Source organism: Ursus arctos, unplaced genomic scaffold, assembly GCF_023065955.2.
Source record: "Ursus arctos isolate Adak ecotype North America unplaced genomic scaffold, UrsArc2.0 scaffold_22, whole genome shotgun sequence".
NCBI lineage: Eukaryota > Metazoa > Chordata > Mammalia > Carnivora > Ursidae > Ursus > Ursus arctos.
The window spans coordinates 53,723,839-53,739,365 of record NW_026622897.1 but is presented as its reverse complement, the minus strand read 5'-3'; the positions used below and the strand labels follow the sequence as shown (position 1 = coordinate 53,739,365).

The following is a 15,527-nucleotide window of genomic DNA, read 5'->3' as shown; positions in this document are numbered from 1 at the left end:
ACAAATGTATAGGAGAAAACATAGCATATATGGGGCTCAGTACTATTTGCAGTTTCAGGCATTTCCTGGGGGTCTTGGAATGTATCTCCGGCAGATACGGTTGGACTACAATATTAGCTTTGAGGAAATGTTACCAGTTATTAGGCTTCATAGTGCAAAAATGGAAAGAAAATTGAAGTGGAAATAAAAGGGTCAAGGAAAAGATCAAATTTTTCACATAAACAGCAAGGCACGATAAAAGAAAGGCTTTTCCAGAAATAGTAATCATCCTCAGTTTCATGCCATGTCCCTCTTCCCTGCTCACTCCACACCAGCCACTCTGGTCTTTGGCCTTTTCATTTCCCGCTGCTGCCAAGCTCTTTCCCGATCCATAATTTCTGACTAATTCCTACTCAACCTTTGAGTCATTTCCTTAGCATATTTTATTTGTCTGAAGATTAGGTTTGAATCTCCATATGATTCAAAATACACCCTATACTTTCCTTTGGTAGCATTTGTTACAATAGTGATTTCTTATTTCTATCATTAATGGCTATCGGCTCCACTCAATCACAAGCTTCATGGGGCAGGACCACCTAGCCGAATGCCTGGCAGTAGTAGTTACTCAAAGAAATAGAATAAACGGAGCTGAAAAATCATTCCAAGCAATCCAATCAATCAGCCTCTTTATCAAGCGTCCTCCGTGTGCCTGTCTTCTGCAAACCCTACATACTGTTTATCTCCATTTTTTCTCACAATAAGCCTGTGGAGTAGGTATTGTGGTTTTTTTTTTAATATTTTATTTATTTATTTGACAGAGAGAGAGACAGCCAGCGAGAGAGGGAACACAAGCAGGGGGAGTGGGAGAGGAAGAAGCAGGCTCTCAGCAGAGGAGCCCGATGCGGGGCTCGATCCCAGGACTTTGGAATCACGCCCTGAGCCGAAGGCAGAGGCTTAACGACTGAGCCACCCAGGCGCCCTGGGAGTAGGTATTGTTATCCCGCATTTTACAATTGAGGAAATCAAGGCTCACTGAGGTTAAGGGACTCATTAGCAAGATGGTAGAGCCTGAAACCGAACCCAGGGTGTCCAGTTCTTGGCTGGGCATTCTTCAGTGACATCATTACTTCAGGCTGCTCATTATCAGTTCCTGGGTCAGCCTCCCTTACTATAGCCAAGGAGGGTTTCTGGGTTACTTCCACTCACTTCTCAGTTTTCTCCTCTGTATTATGAAGGGATTAAACCAATGGGTTGATGTTTCTGAAAGTGTAGTCCACGGTTCATCTGCATCAGAATCATGGTGGGGAAGAAGGGATGTTCTTTTTTTTTTTTTTTTAAAGATTTTATTTATTTAATTTATTTGACAGAGATAGAGACAGCCAGCGAGAGAGGGAACACAAGCAGGGGGAGTGGGAGAGGAAGAAGCAGGCTCCTAGCGGAGGAGCCTGATGTGGGGCTCGATCCCATAACGCCGGGATCACGCCCTGAGCCGAAGGCAGACGCTCAACCGCTGTGCCACCCAGGCGCCCCAGAAGGGATGTTCTTATCCAAAATTACATTTCCAGATTCCCACCCAGACTTGTGGAATCAAAATCTTTGTGTGTGCTGGGGAGGACGAAGTCCAGGAATCTGCATTTTTTTTTAAAGATTTTATTTATTTATTTATTTGACAGAGACAGCCAGCGAGAGAGGGAACACAAGCAGGGGGAGTGGGAGAGGAAGAAGCAGGCTCCTAGCGGAGGAGCCTGATGCGGGGTTCGATCCCATAACGCTAGGATCATGCCCTGAGCCAAAGGCAGAAGCCCAAGGACTGCACTACCCAGGCGCCCCAGGAATCTGCATTTTTAACAGGCCCTTGAGGAGATTCTTAACACTTGTCTGAGTTGAGAACACTTCATTAGGTGATTTCCCAAATTCTCTCTAGCTTTGAGAGCCTTTGCTTCTAAGACATTTGGAGGGCATGCGTTTGTATTTCTATCATCTTTTACACAGCCTGGAACTCAGTACAGTTTTAGTGAATAAATACATTTGAATTTGGAAGACAGATTCAAGTCCCTGCTGAGATACCTAAAACTGTGCTTCCTTGGAGAAATTACTTCACCTCTTGACACTTAGAGTTATCATCTTTAAGATGGAAATAATAACAACAATCCCTTTTCCGGCTCCCAACAGTTGATGTGGAGGATAAATTAAATAATTTTGAAAGCTCTTGTGGTGATTCCATTGTACATATCAAGTGGACACCAACAGGGTTTACTTTGGTCCTTCAGACTCACTGCTGGCTGAAGTATGGCTCTTTTGAGTGGACTGAATAAGGAGCTTATTAAAACCAAACCAAACCAAACAAACAAGCACCAATCCTGAAAATTACATTTCCTTCAAAGTGGATAGGGTCTTTCCAAGGAAGTATCATTGATTTTCTAGGAGAAACCGGAGGCATCCCCATAGTGCCCCCTGGTGGAACTTAGAAGCAAACTCAAATCCACCATCCTTGTCACGCATTTAGTTTAGCAGATCGATTGATTGATCTATCTATCTATCTATCTATCTATCTATCTATCTATCTATCATTTATCTGTCTATCTCATCTGTTCTCCACCTAGACTAGGAGCTTTTGGTGGAACTTCTCTTTATCTCCAGAACCCAGCATTCATTCTTCACGCATTCATTCAACCATTACCGAGCATCCATGGTGCCAGGGGCTGTGCTTGGCACCCAAGGATAAGCAGAGGAGCCAGGTGGCTTCCCTGTCCTAGAACTCTTTACAGTCAAGTAATGGAGACAGATGAGTGAAGAGCCAATAACAACAGTGATTTATGCCACGTAGGAGAAGGTGCAGGGCACTGTGGAAGCCACTTTCTTTGGCCAATACCCAATGATCGGTTTAGAGAAAAGGCATGGCACCTGTAGGGACGGATGGCAAAAATGAGGCAGGAAGTGTAAATAGAAGCTAGTCGATGAAGAGCCTACCTTATTAATAAGTTTGGTTTTGTCCGAGGGTCAATGGGAAAAAACTGAACAGTTTTAAGCGGAGGAATGATGTGATGAGATTTTTGTTTTTTAAAGATCATTGTGGGGGCACCCGGGTGGCTCAGTCGCTTAAGCGTCTGCCTTTGGCTCAGGTCATGATCTCAGGGTCCTGGGGTAGAACCCTGCGTCATTGTTGCCCCAGCTCCCTGCTCAGCGGGGAGTCTGCTTCTCCCTCTCCCTCTGCCTCCTCCCCGCTGCTCATGCTCTGTCTCTCTCTCTCTCAACTAAATAAATAAAATCTTAAAAAAAAATAAAAGATCATTGGGACTACAGAAGGTTGAACTGACTGGAGGAAGCAAGACCAGAGGTAGACTGGGTCAGCTAGGAAGTCACTGCATAGTCCAGGTGAGACATGAATGTTTGGTTAGGAAGGATACATGGGGAGATTAAAACGTATTGTCAAAATTCTATTTCTCTCTTACAAAAGTGTCTTATTCTTTATAAATCTTACATTTCCATTACACAAATTCTTTAGTATATATGAAGTCATTCATTTAAAAACATATAAAACTGACAGAAAAAAATGTATTTTTGTGTTAACATAATCATAAAGATATGGAAGGGAAGGATGCACACCAAATTCACCTGACGAGGTGCGGTGTAACTGTAAAGAAAGCCATGATCGTCATTCTGCCCCGTATCCACACCTTTTACGGTGTGACTTTCCATTTCCATTCATTGAGAAACGGAGTCTTATTCCCCCTCCCCTAGCATCTGGGAAGGCCTTATTACTTTCTTTAGCCGATAAAATGCAACAGAAGGGACAGTGTGCCAGTTCTGAGCCCAGGCCTCAAGAGGCCTTACCTGCATTGGCCTTCCCTTTTGGAACCCTGCCCAGGCACCCATGGGAAGCAGCCTGGGTTAGCCTGCTGGAAAAGGGGAGCCACGTGAGGCAGAGCTCAGCCAACCCCGCTGAGGTCATGCTAAACTAGCCGGCACCCAATCAACTTGGCAGCAGACCTCCATCTGATACGTGAACCCCACTATGACCAGAAGAGCCAGACAGCTGACCTCAGTCCCATTTGACAAATTGCATAACGGTAAGACGTATAATAGTTGTCTTCAGCCACTCAGTGTGGGGGTAATTTGTTTTACAGCAAAAGTTGACAGAAACTGGTGTCTGCAAGTGAAATGCTTACCTTTAACAAAACCCCAAACTCATGGCATTGGCTTTGGGATCGGGGATGGGTGGAGATTGGAAAAATGGCAAGCAAACAGTGAAGTCTGGAAAAATGGTGAGGAAATTGTTACTGGAGGCTGGAAAAATGGCAATCTGTGTTTTATAATGGCAAAACAATTGGCCAAAGTGTTGCCTATGGTAACTTGGAAAATGGGGGGGAAATACTCAGAAAGTTTTTGTTTGGCTAAGGAGATCTCTAGGCAGAGCGTTGAAAGTGTCAGTTGGGTGCTCCTAGCTGTGTAACCTCATAACAGGAAGAGAGGTACGAGCTAAGGAAAGAACTGGCAAAAAGAATTTAGAGAGAACAGAGAGGGGCAGGACTTAGTAGGTTAAAATTAAAACTTTTTTCATCTTGAGGCTCTGGAGCCAGCATAGACTTATTACAGGAATATAACCCAGAGATGGAGATCATATCAAAGGTGTAGCTGTAACACACTTTATAAAGCCCTTTGAAAGAATTAGTGATGTCTAGTAGATTCCTAGACAAAAAGACGTCTTGGAATCCTAAGAGCAGTATCCACAGAAGCCTAACCTAAAATAGCGTGATGAAACTGAGGGACAGGTCTCAAAAACAGTTGTATGTCATTTGGAGTATAGAGTCAACCATAATCAGATACACAGAAAATCCACAAAATTTTAATTTTTCTTATTTATTTATTTAGGAGAGGGAGAGAGAAAGAGGGTCGGGGGAGGGCAGAGGGAGAGAGAGAATCTAAAGCAGGCTCCACGCCCAATGTGGAGCCGGACACGAGGCTCGATCTCACGACCCTGAGATCATGACCCGAGGCAAAATCAAGAGTCGGAAACTAAACTGACTGAGCCACCCAGGTACCCCCGACACGCAAAATTTTTTAAAGAGTGGTTCATGGGAAAATACCAAAAGCCTGGGACTGAGAAATATTTCACATTGCTAGTCAGCTGCCCACAGGCGCCATTACTTCAGTAGTAGCTAAGGGAGGAGATGGACAAGGAAGGAAGGTCCAGAGGGCAGAGCCCAGAGGCACGGAGAGCCACTCCCAGGGAATAGAACCCAGGCTCGGGCAGGGCAGATTCCTTCTTCCAGGCTGGAGGCCGGACAGCATTTGTCTAGCTGGAGTCTGATTGCTCTGTTTAAGTAAGACTACGTGCACCTCTCACGCTTCTCGTTCTTGAATGGAAATGCCTGCTGGGGTTATCCTGCCTCCGTTTCATTGCACACTCGCAGAGCAATAGTTGGAACTTTGGGCATTTCACCCAGAAGGAGCGTATAAAATCAGAAGTGCCAAGGGCTGAGATGAGAAGCCTCTTCTCCAGCCTTCCCAGGATGCTCCTTCCTGCTTTCTCCTTGATGTCTGTCTCCTGTGTCTGCAAGGCCTTTCCTCGTGTCTTTGCCTGACAAACACCTGCTCTTCCTTCAAGGCTCCACTCTAGTCCCAGCGATTCTTTGGAGCCCTCCCTGCACCCCGCACAGTTGCCCCTCTCCCGTCCTGCACCATTCCGTACCTACCTCTAGTACGGCACTCTTCCCGCACTGTGCTTGTTCTTGTCTTCGTGAAGGTGTGGATTACATCTTGTCGACTTTTTATTCACCTCCCTGGTCCTCGTAGGTCAGTATTTACACAGGAGGAGAAAGGGATGGATCAGTCTAGAGACCTAAGTGTTAGTCCCGGATTTGCCACTGACCAGCTCTGTGACTCGGGGCAGCACTTCTCTGTGGATCTTCGTTTTCATCTGAATAGAAGTCGGAAGGGCCCTTTCTGACTGAAGACTAAGTAAGATTTATTGAAAGCCTCAGGGCATGGGGGCAAAAGCAGCAGAGTGGGAGTAAGACAGCTTAGGTTCTGTAGAAATCCACTCTGGGCACTGCAGTGGATCCCTGGCCTCACCCTCAAGCTTCCCTAATTGTAAAGAGAGATGCTTGCATTGAATTTGGGTTCCTCGCAGAGCAGAGGTGCCGAGTCTGTTTCGTGGGACACGGATCCCTGTCCACCAGGGGGAAGTATGCATAGGTGGGACTGGCAAACAACCGGAAAAAACGGATCCAGTTGCTGGTTTTTTTCTGCCCTTGCTCCCTGCCCACAAGGGAATAAATCTCTCCTAACCCTCCCCCACACCAGCTTGCCTTATTTAGCCTCGGGTTGATTTTTTTTCCTTCAGTTTATGACTTGGCTGCAGCCAAAGTCTGGCTGGAAGCCGTCTAGCCAATCTCAAATACTCCTGCTTCCCAGTCTTCACTCACGTTATTTCTTTGAGTTGAACGCACTGGTCCACGATGTGGGCCTTCTCCCCTTCGCGTATTCACAGCCTACTTGCCTTCGAGAACTCAGCTCAAATTCCAATTCTGTTCACTTCAGCTGAACTTTTTTTTTTTTTTTTTTTTGAGCGGTCGGCTCCCTTCTGGGCACTGGGGGTTCCACCTTGAGTCAGTCACTTCCAGCCCTTGAGGGAGCTCACAATTGACTGGTTGACTGGGAGAGTCCAGGACACAAGCAGATCGTTTAGTCATGGTGTGGAACGTGCCGGAACAGAGGACGGCAAAGGGAGCTGTGGCAGTATAGAGGCTGGTGGGGCGGGGGTTGGGAAACAGGCAGGAAAGGCTCTTTGCTTCCATGATGCTTGAGTTGAGGGTTAGGGGAGGAGTTGTTTGCAAAGTGAAGAGGTGTCAAGCGGTGTGCCACAGGGAGAGCCCCCTCCCTGCCATGTCTCCTGTGCGGGGAGCTCCCATATCAGGGGGAGACCCTGCCTTTTACTACTCTGGGCTGGTACCGCCATTTCTAGCGTAGTGTATTAATTCTGGATCCAGCTCTTTGAAAACTGTCCACGTGGTGACTGGGAAGGTGAGAGGATGGCCATACAAGGAACAAACAGTAGCTGAACTGTGCATATTTAGACAGAGGGGAAATCCACAAAATTCTGTGGATTTTCTGTGTATCTGATTACGGTTGACTCTATACTCCAAATGACATACAACCGTTTTTGAGACCTGTCCCTCAGTTTCATCACGCTTGAGTGAAATGAGATTTTGAAAAAGATTGCCCTTCCAAGTACAACCAAAGGGTAAAAGCTGCAGGATGCAGATTTCAGCTGAACACAAGAAAGAACTCTCTACTGGCCTTTCTTTAAAAGGGTACAACTTGTCTTGGCAAATTGTCACGGGAGAGGTTCAAATATATATCCCCATTTGGTAATCAGATTGTAGGAACTGATGAGAGTTGGATAAGATGACCTTTAAGGTTCTTTCCAAGGGTGGGAAAGAACACCTTTAAGGTTCTTTCCCACCCCCCACCCCACCACCCCTACCATTTCAGAGACTTTCTGCTTATGCCTTTCTGTACCCTCGCCTGCTGACTGAAGTCCAAGCTCCACAGCATAGCACACAGGGCCCTCTCCACTCACACCCCTACTCAGTATAGCAATACCAAACCGCTTAGAGTTCTCAGCATGCTCATGCTATGTTCTGTGCTTAAGGTGCCCCCCCCTCTTTCTTTGCCTTCCCCATGATTTCCAATGGTCAATTAACTCTCTCCCACTGTGTCTTTTTTACTTTTATTTTACTTTTATTTTTTTTAAGAGGGGGAAGGGGCAGAGGGGGAGGGAGAGAGAATCTCAAGCAGACTCCATGCCCAGCGTGGAGCCTGATGCCAGGCTCCATCTCACAACCCTGAGATTATGATCTGAGCTGAAATCAAGAGTCAGTCGCTTAACTGACTGAGCCACCCAGGCACCCCACTCTCCCACAGTGTCTTGATCGAAGAATAATTGCAGTGGTCTGCCTCCTACTACCATTCAGAAGGAAGCTGGGGGGTCAAATCCTTCCTTTATTAGTTTCTGGTTTCAGCTAGGAGGAAGGCATGTGACAAAAGTCTAGCCAACTGGGCCTTCTCTCAAGTGCTTTGAATCCAAAGACTTAAGGAATAGATAAAGGTGATCTGGTGGAGGGGGGTAGTGGGAGCAGTGTCCTGAACAGACTGTTCCAGCAATAACATGGTTGCTCTGTCTTTTTTCTTACATTTTAGCCTTCTGGAGTGCCCTTGGTACCAACATATTTCCAAGTCAATAAATATTTATAAAATGAAATAATGAAGCACAAGGATAAAGGTCAAAGACTTGATTTAAAGCAAATTGTATGCAAGATTGGACTATTTAATGATGAGAACCAGAACTAGAGAGGAAAATATAGATAGACAGGAGAACGGTTACCTCACTAACAGAAATGAGGAAGTGCTAGTTTAGGGAGGAAGGTTGGGGAATAACAGATTTTTATCATGATATATATATTCAACTTTTTATTATGTTAGCTCATGCTAACATGGGTAGACTAATTAAGTCGACTGAAGGAGTGAAAGGCAAGAAAAGATGGAAAGGACTTTAATATTAGCTCTTTCTTCTGGGACTTTTTTTTTCATTTTATTTATTTATTTGAGTGAGCGAGAGAGCGAGCATGAGCAGGAGGGAGGGGCAGAGGGAGAGGGAGGGGCAGACTCTCCAGCTGAGTGGGGAGCCCAATGATTCGGGGCTCGATCCCAGCACCCTGGGATCATGAACTGAGCCAAAGGCGGACACTTAACCAACTGAGCCACCCAGGCGCCCCTTCTTCTGGGACTTCTGATGAGCCAATCAATACCTACTTACCAAATAATAAGCTAGAATATTCATTTAGGCTGAAAGTAGACTCTAGGTACACCATGCATGTATTTCAAGGACATGTTCTGCTTGGATAGCAAACTTTATGAACCACACAGTAACTAAGATAATAAAAATTACACAGAAACTCATGCCTATAAAGAGGCCTGTTTATTACTGATAACACTTCATTTGGCTAAAACCACAAGAAATCCACACACAAACACTTCAAGTGCAAATTCTCACAGGCAGTACTTATGATACACCCTGGTGTTTTCATCGGAAAAAAAAAAAAAGAGAAAATGTTGACAAAAACTGGTAAAACGAGCACAATTTTGATCTACTGCTACACAGTCAGAAAAATAATTCATTCTTAACTGCATATATTTTATCTGGCATATTCAGTGACGTATACAAAGTTTATTTTAGCCTCCAACAAGAAGGCCTCACCATATATACAGATGCAGATTCTTGCCTGAGTGCCTCTTGTGAGATATACGATGACTCGTAACAGTGGACAAAAATATACCAAATCGTATCAACTGAGTTGTGACTCACGTGGAAGGTAGCACGAGGCGGCTCAAAATGGCACCTCTACCCATGATAATAAGTCCACATAGATACTTTCTGAACCCACTTGGCCAACACCTTGCTCTGAGTGTTAAATACTAGGCATTATATATAATTTTCCAAATAGGAATATGCTTTGCTCTCTCAAAAGAAACTGAGTATTTAGGGGTGTGCGTGCTTAATGACGATGATTTATTATCAATTTCAGTCATGAGAATTGTTTAAAAAACTGAATCCGAAAATTAACATTTTTGATTGTGTCTTAAACTATTAGCTGCTTTAAAATACAATCCCCTAGTAACTGTTTCAGGTCAGTTTAATTTGGCAGTAATGCTTTCAGAGTTCAGCTTTTAAAATGCAGGGACCAGGCTAGATCTGTTCTATGTTTCTGTTTCTCACCTTAAGGTCCATGTACCACCGGGCAGAGGCAGCGACTGGGGAGGGGAGGGGGAGACCACTGAGGCCCTGTGATCGACAGGGTACTCCTTTCCGGCAGCACCGGCTTTCGGGAGGACTGAAGGCATCATTTTTATATCGAAACAGTTTTATTACGGGGAATGCAAAATTCAGCTTAGATTTTTATGACAGAACACGAAATTTCATGAGCGGTGGACTGCTTCGGAGTTGGCTCTTGGGCCCTCCCCCCACATATTCATCCTGCTCCTGTGCTTTACGGTTATGCTGGTGGGAAAACTGGAGAAGCAAACCTTAGCTATGCCATGTGCCCTTTTCTCGGTCACTTTACTCATTCTGATACGTCCTCTTTTTAAGGTATATAGTCTTGAACTAACAAAGAGAAAAGGTGGCTTAATGAACATAAGGGTCTGGTTAATACTTTAAAGTAACCAATGGTAAAAACTGACTTGGTTTTCTACTGGAACTAAAGAAAGTCATGCCGTGTCATGTCCTGCAATGAAAGGTTCTCTTCTTTCCACTCGGACTTCTTATGGCTTATGCTCTGGGGGACAAACGTGAAAAAAGATTTCCTCAAATTTTGTGCTTTGGATGCCCCAGGTACAAGGAGACCTGAAATAAAATGCGAGATTGATTGACCATCTGTTTTGATTGGTAAGACTCTTTCCTCATCAGTTTCTAGAGCAATCTCAGAAAAAACAAGTGAATTATAAAAGGCCATAATAAATTAACATATAGTATCCAGACGGACCAAAAAAGGCTATGAAATAGATTTAAAATTACTTCTTACAATGCCTTAAATATTCTCACAATAACACAATAACCAAAAGTAAAAAACAAAACCAAAAACCAAACAAACCTAGGTTATGAATCAGTTTAAAGCATTCTGAATGAATACAGTTAAGATTTCTTATCAGTGAGGTAATAGAGCAATAGCTTTTCACAGTAACAAAATGTAGGAGGGCATCTAGGGAAGGAGGGAGGTAGAGAGAAAAAGGCATAAAATAAAGTTATCCAAGCGAAATTTGGATTTTTCAAGCATCACAAACATCAGTGGAAAACATCGGAAAGAAATACCAGTAGCAGCAGTTCATAGAACAATTTCTCCATTAAACTCCAGCTAATATCTCTGTCGCGTCCGCTCCAGAAGCTACCTCCTTAAGAAACAGGAGGCCTATTTCCTACATAAGGATATTCCCAAGGTATCCAATCTCTTAGAACCTCTCTGTCTGCTGAAGTTACTACATCCGGATAACAATACAGTTTAAACAGAACCCTCAAATATCCTATAATGCTATACATTCTTCGAGATGAAGAAAATGGTGTTCAAGTCTCACTTAATTTGCCAGGTTAAATTAAAAATAGTACCCAAGCAGGTCTCTGTGCAGCAAAGAAAGACTGCACTCATGCATCTACTATTCAACGTACACAAAAACTCTCTTGTGAGCTACATTCTTCTAGATAGGGAGCGACACTCACATGTCACTTTCAGGGCTCTCTGTGACATCAACATTGTTCCAACCTGAGTTTTAAAAAAAAGCATTGGAAGAAACCTTTAAAAGACATTTAGTATATCCCTTAATATTTAAGTGTGTTATTTAGCTTTTTTGAAAAGGTCCTCATTCTCGTTTATTCTGTCCTCACTGAAGACAGAGAACAGTTTGTCCTATCACTTCTTACTTTAAGTCCTTTAATAAAAGATTCAACTAATAATCTTAAGTTAGCTCAACAGCTTTAATTCTCTGAACTTCTCACAGTCTGTGTTGTATTCCTTTTTATTTCTGCTGTGTCCTCCCCTCCCTAGCTCCCATATGATCCTAAGACACAACGTCCTAGCAGGAATTGAGTCAGTAAGAGGGGTGCTTTTTCTCACCTCCTAACACGTGGCCTCTTTTTAGTGGTGCTAATAAAGGAAAACAAAAGGTTTGCTATCTATCTGCTCATCATTGTAACAAATACACACGGGTAAACAACTTGCCCACAGCCAGTTCACTCCCTACTTTTAGAGAGATGAATTCGCCCTTCACAAGAAGTATTTCCTGTGCCATCGTGTTGACCTTTCTAGTGTTTATTTCTACTGCTTATTTTCAGTGTATGCTTCGATCTTGCCCCACTAGTTCATTCTTTTTCCCCCAAACTCTAGAAAAGCCCAGTTTTAATCTACCCACTGAATGAGAATGGATTCATTTTCATGATGTTGTTCATGAAGAAAAACCTGAACAACGTAGAGCCCAAGGCTGAGACCTACAGTCCAGCACTCTGTCTTTCCTGGTCGGCGTCCGTTACTAAATTTATCCTGTGAGGCAACTGTACATCACTGTGTCAAGTTCATGTTAAATATCATGCCGATATAGACGTGAGAGCTTGGCTAGAATCAAATAATTCCCTTAATCTATACACTTCAGGAAATTTGTAACATTTTGTTGATTTTAACTTTGGATTTTTAAATTTTTGAGCTAAGAATCTAAGCTTTAATAACTTTTCATCTTGCTTAAGATGACTTAAACGTTGCATTACATTAAAGCACCCGAAACTGTTCTCCTTATAATAGAATGACAATCACGACACGGCTTTAGTGATTATGAGTGGGCTAGCATATCATTTTAGCTCCACTTTGTTCTTCGGTCACTGAAACACAGATACGAAAGCCAAATATACATATTTTTCATAGATATAGCATTGCTCATACCACTTGGTAGAACATCGGCCATCTCCTAAATTACATTCCACATTCCTAAAAGTAAATAAAACAAAAAGGTCTGCACATTTCTTCTTCGGTACAAAGCCTTTGAAAACAAAGTCATTCAGAAGTATGGTGCTCTACACTTCGCTAGCTGTCTGTTACCTGCAGTCATATGAGACCTAGCTACAGGAAAGGAAGGAACAAATTAACAATAGTGGCAATACAATAATTTGAAAATTATATTTGCTCTATGGGAGTTCAACCAAATGTGAGCTGATAGAGCTGCACAAACCATGCCATTAGTTACTAAAGAGTCGAATCAGTGCAAATGTTATATTATTATTAGTATTATTTAGGAAATAAATTCTCTAATACCAGTTATGTCCCATTAGCAATTTGTTTAGTATGATTATACCCAAGGCCTTGTTTTTGTTACCTCTTAACTATACGACATGTGTTTAAGTATTCTGAGAGTTGTGTAGGACAGGATACACTTAAAGAAAATTAAATAGTACTTCTCTACTAAGACTTTTTTAGAAGACTGGAGAATCAACCAAAAGTGACCTTCCAAAATTTTTTTCCACATTGAGGGGCGCCTGAGTGGCTCAGTCAGTTAAGCCTCTGATTCTTGATCTCAGCTCAGGTCTTGATCACAGGGTCGTGAGTTCAAACCCAGCACTGGGCTCCACGCTGGGCATGGAGTCTACTTGGAAAAAAAAATATGCAAAACTTTTTTCCACATTGAAAAAGATAAATAGTACTCTTGAGATCAGGAATTCTACAGTAGCCAGCAAGATGTTAGAATAAACTGGACTTTAGTTTTAAATCATGTAGTTTTAGTGTTTCATAACACCTAAAATCTGGATATTTTATTTCTTAGTAAAATTAGCATTACTTCATCTGATAAAGGGATAAATCTACTTATAAAAATGTAATTCCACAGTCAGACTTTTAAATAAATTCAGAGCTCCTTTCTCAGTTCAGATTTTTTTCTTTACCTGAAGGGTGTGATTATTGACACTTCATTCTTACAAGGAGATCCTTGAGCACAGTTACATTGAGTCTGATTTTATTAGGATTTTTATTTACATTCATAAGATTTTTAAAAGGGCAAATTGATCTGATATGGAGGGGAAGCACCTACGTAGTTTGGTCTGAAATAACTGGCTGAAAATTAACTGACTAAATTATATTCAATACAGGAACACTGCTTTAATTCATACCATACCCTGAGAAGGCACTAAGAACTCTGACAAGAACAAAGCCACTAGGAGCATTGCCACTATTGTTTCACATTCAGTAAACATCAGAATTTTAAATACGTACAATAAATTTACACTGCACCAAGAGCACCTGAAACCACATATAGTAACATCTGTTCTAAGCTAGAAATGCTAATACCCAATTTCAAATACTCTACTTTGTAAGTTAATACCTATGATGCAATAATGACACTTTCCCACACTATGCTGGGAGCAATGCCATTTTCTTGTCAATTTTATAGATTAATTTCCTTAACTAACTCTACGACTATATAACATTTATCTGCCTTTTTAAAAAACCGTGCTATACACAATTACAATATGGAACTAAGCTTAATCACACTTTAATAAGAAAACTCACTTATGTATTGGTTTTTTTTTTCTGTTAAAGGAAGAACAATGTGGTACTACAATACTTTTAATGCAATGACGTTTGTTCAAGATTATGAAAAAATTTGAATCCTTTCTCTCCAGACCATTTTCATTCGAATTTATACAGTTTGTTTCGTCAGCCCCCCAAAAGAAAGAAAATAAAAGTACAAAGATACTTGGCCAGATGAGATAGAGAGAGAACGCTAATGCGACTTCAACACACGGAGCTCCTGGTTGTTCTGTTCCATGTGCCGGTGCGCAGTCATGGCGTCCTGGTGTGCGCTACACAGAACGCCAGGTCAGTCCATTTCTACTGGGCTCAAGAAAATTCTCAATCAAAGCCTCAATGAGTTTCCTCAGTTCCTCTTCTAGGAAGGCAGTGTCACTGAAGAGAAAGATGAAGCGTTTTGAAATTCTTGATTTTCATCACTTGAAGTTTTGTTTAAACAGGGGATGATTTTAAAAGGGGATGATGAAACACTTTGTAAGCCGAAAAGAAGTTCACTCAGTTAAAACAAAACAAGACCAAAGGGGGGGGAGGAATCACACACAAGAAAACACCATGATCACAAACTGAAGTTGAACTGCATTCGAGGGAGTTTCTTGGTACATGACACATGGATGAGTTTCAGTATATCTACAGATTTCTCCTGGGTCAGGCAATTGAATGGCCTAGAACACCCATACTAGGTATTATGCTAAAATGGCTTCCTGAAATACTTTGAAGAACACCCAGTAGATATTATGGGATGATATGGCATGACTCAGATAGAGAAGGGGGATGGGACTAAAAAAATGAGACGCTTAAAAAATAAACACACATTTATAAATATGTGCTTCAAAGTCACCACTGCTGTTGCCCAAAACGTTTCCAGGAAAGCCTCTTTTCAACTGTCTTCATGATCATTTGTTATTACATTAATAATCATCCTTTATTCTTAACCAAATACAGCATTACCCCATTTGGTTTCCTTTAAACTCTACTCTGGATGACTTCAGGACGTCCTTTTTTGCCCCCAAAGGAAATAAAATCTACTCTTAAATGCAAAGATTTAGGGACATACAAAATAATGTACCTTGGACTCTGAAGGCAATTCCAAAGCATCTGTTTCCCCAAAGTATATTGATCCGTGACAACATTATAGAGGGTACTACTTATAAGTTTAAATAGCCTTTGAATATGTTTATTAAAGTCAATTTAGTGACAGTTCATACTCTTAAAAGGAAATACATTGGGCAGATTAAGTCGAATCATATTAGATGTACGAAATGAATATTTGACAATAAACAAATTGTTTGTTGATCATTTCTTTATGTTCATCATATAATAGAGCTCACAGAACCTTCCCAGTAATAAAAATTCACTAAAATTTTAAAATTCAATTCCCAATGGTCCAGCTGCTTTGGAAAATAGTCTGGCAGTTTCTCCGAAGGT

General features: G+C 42.0%; 1 protein-coding gene across 1 annotated transcript in view; it reads right to left on the bottom strand.

The window, feature by feature from the left end:
* Positions 1-8,943: 8,943 nt before the first annotated feature.
* Positions 8,944-15,527, bottom strand: part of PGM2L1 (phosphoglucomutase 2 like 1) — a 47,479-nt gene continuing 40,895 nt past the window's right edge. The window contains exon 14 of the mRNA XM_026518093.4: positions 8,944-14,477. Coding sequence (XP_026373878.1) covers positions 14,375-14,477 — 103 coding nt within the window. The 3' untranslated portion in view covers positions 8,944-14,374. The remainder of the gene's footprint in view (positions 14,478-15,527) is intronic.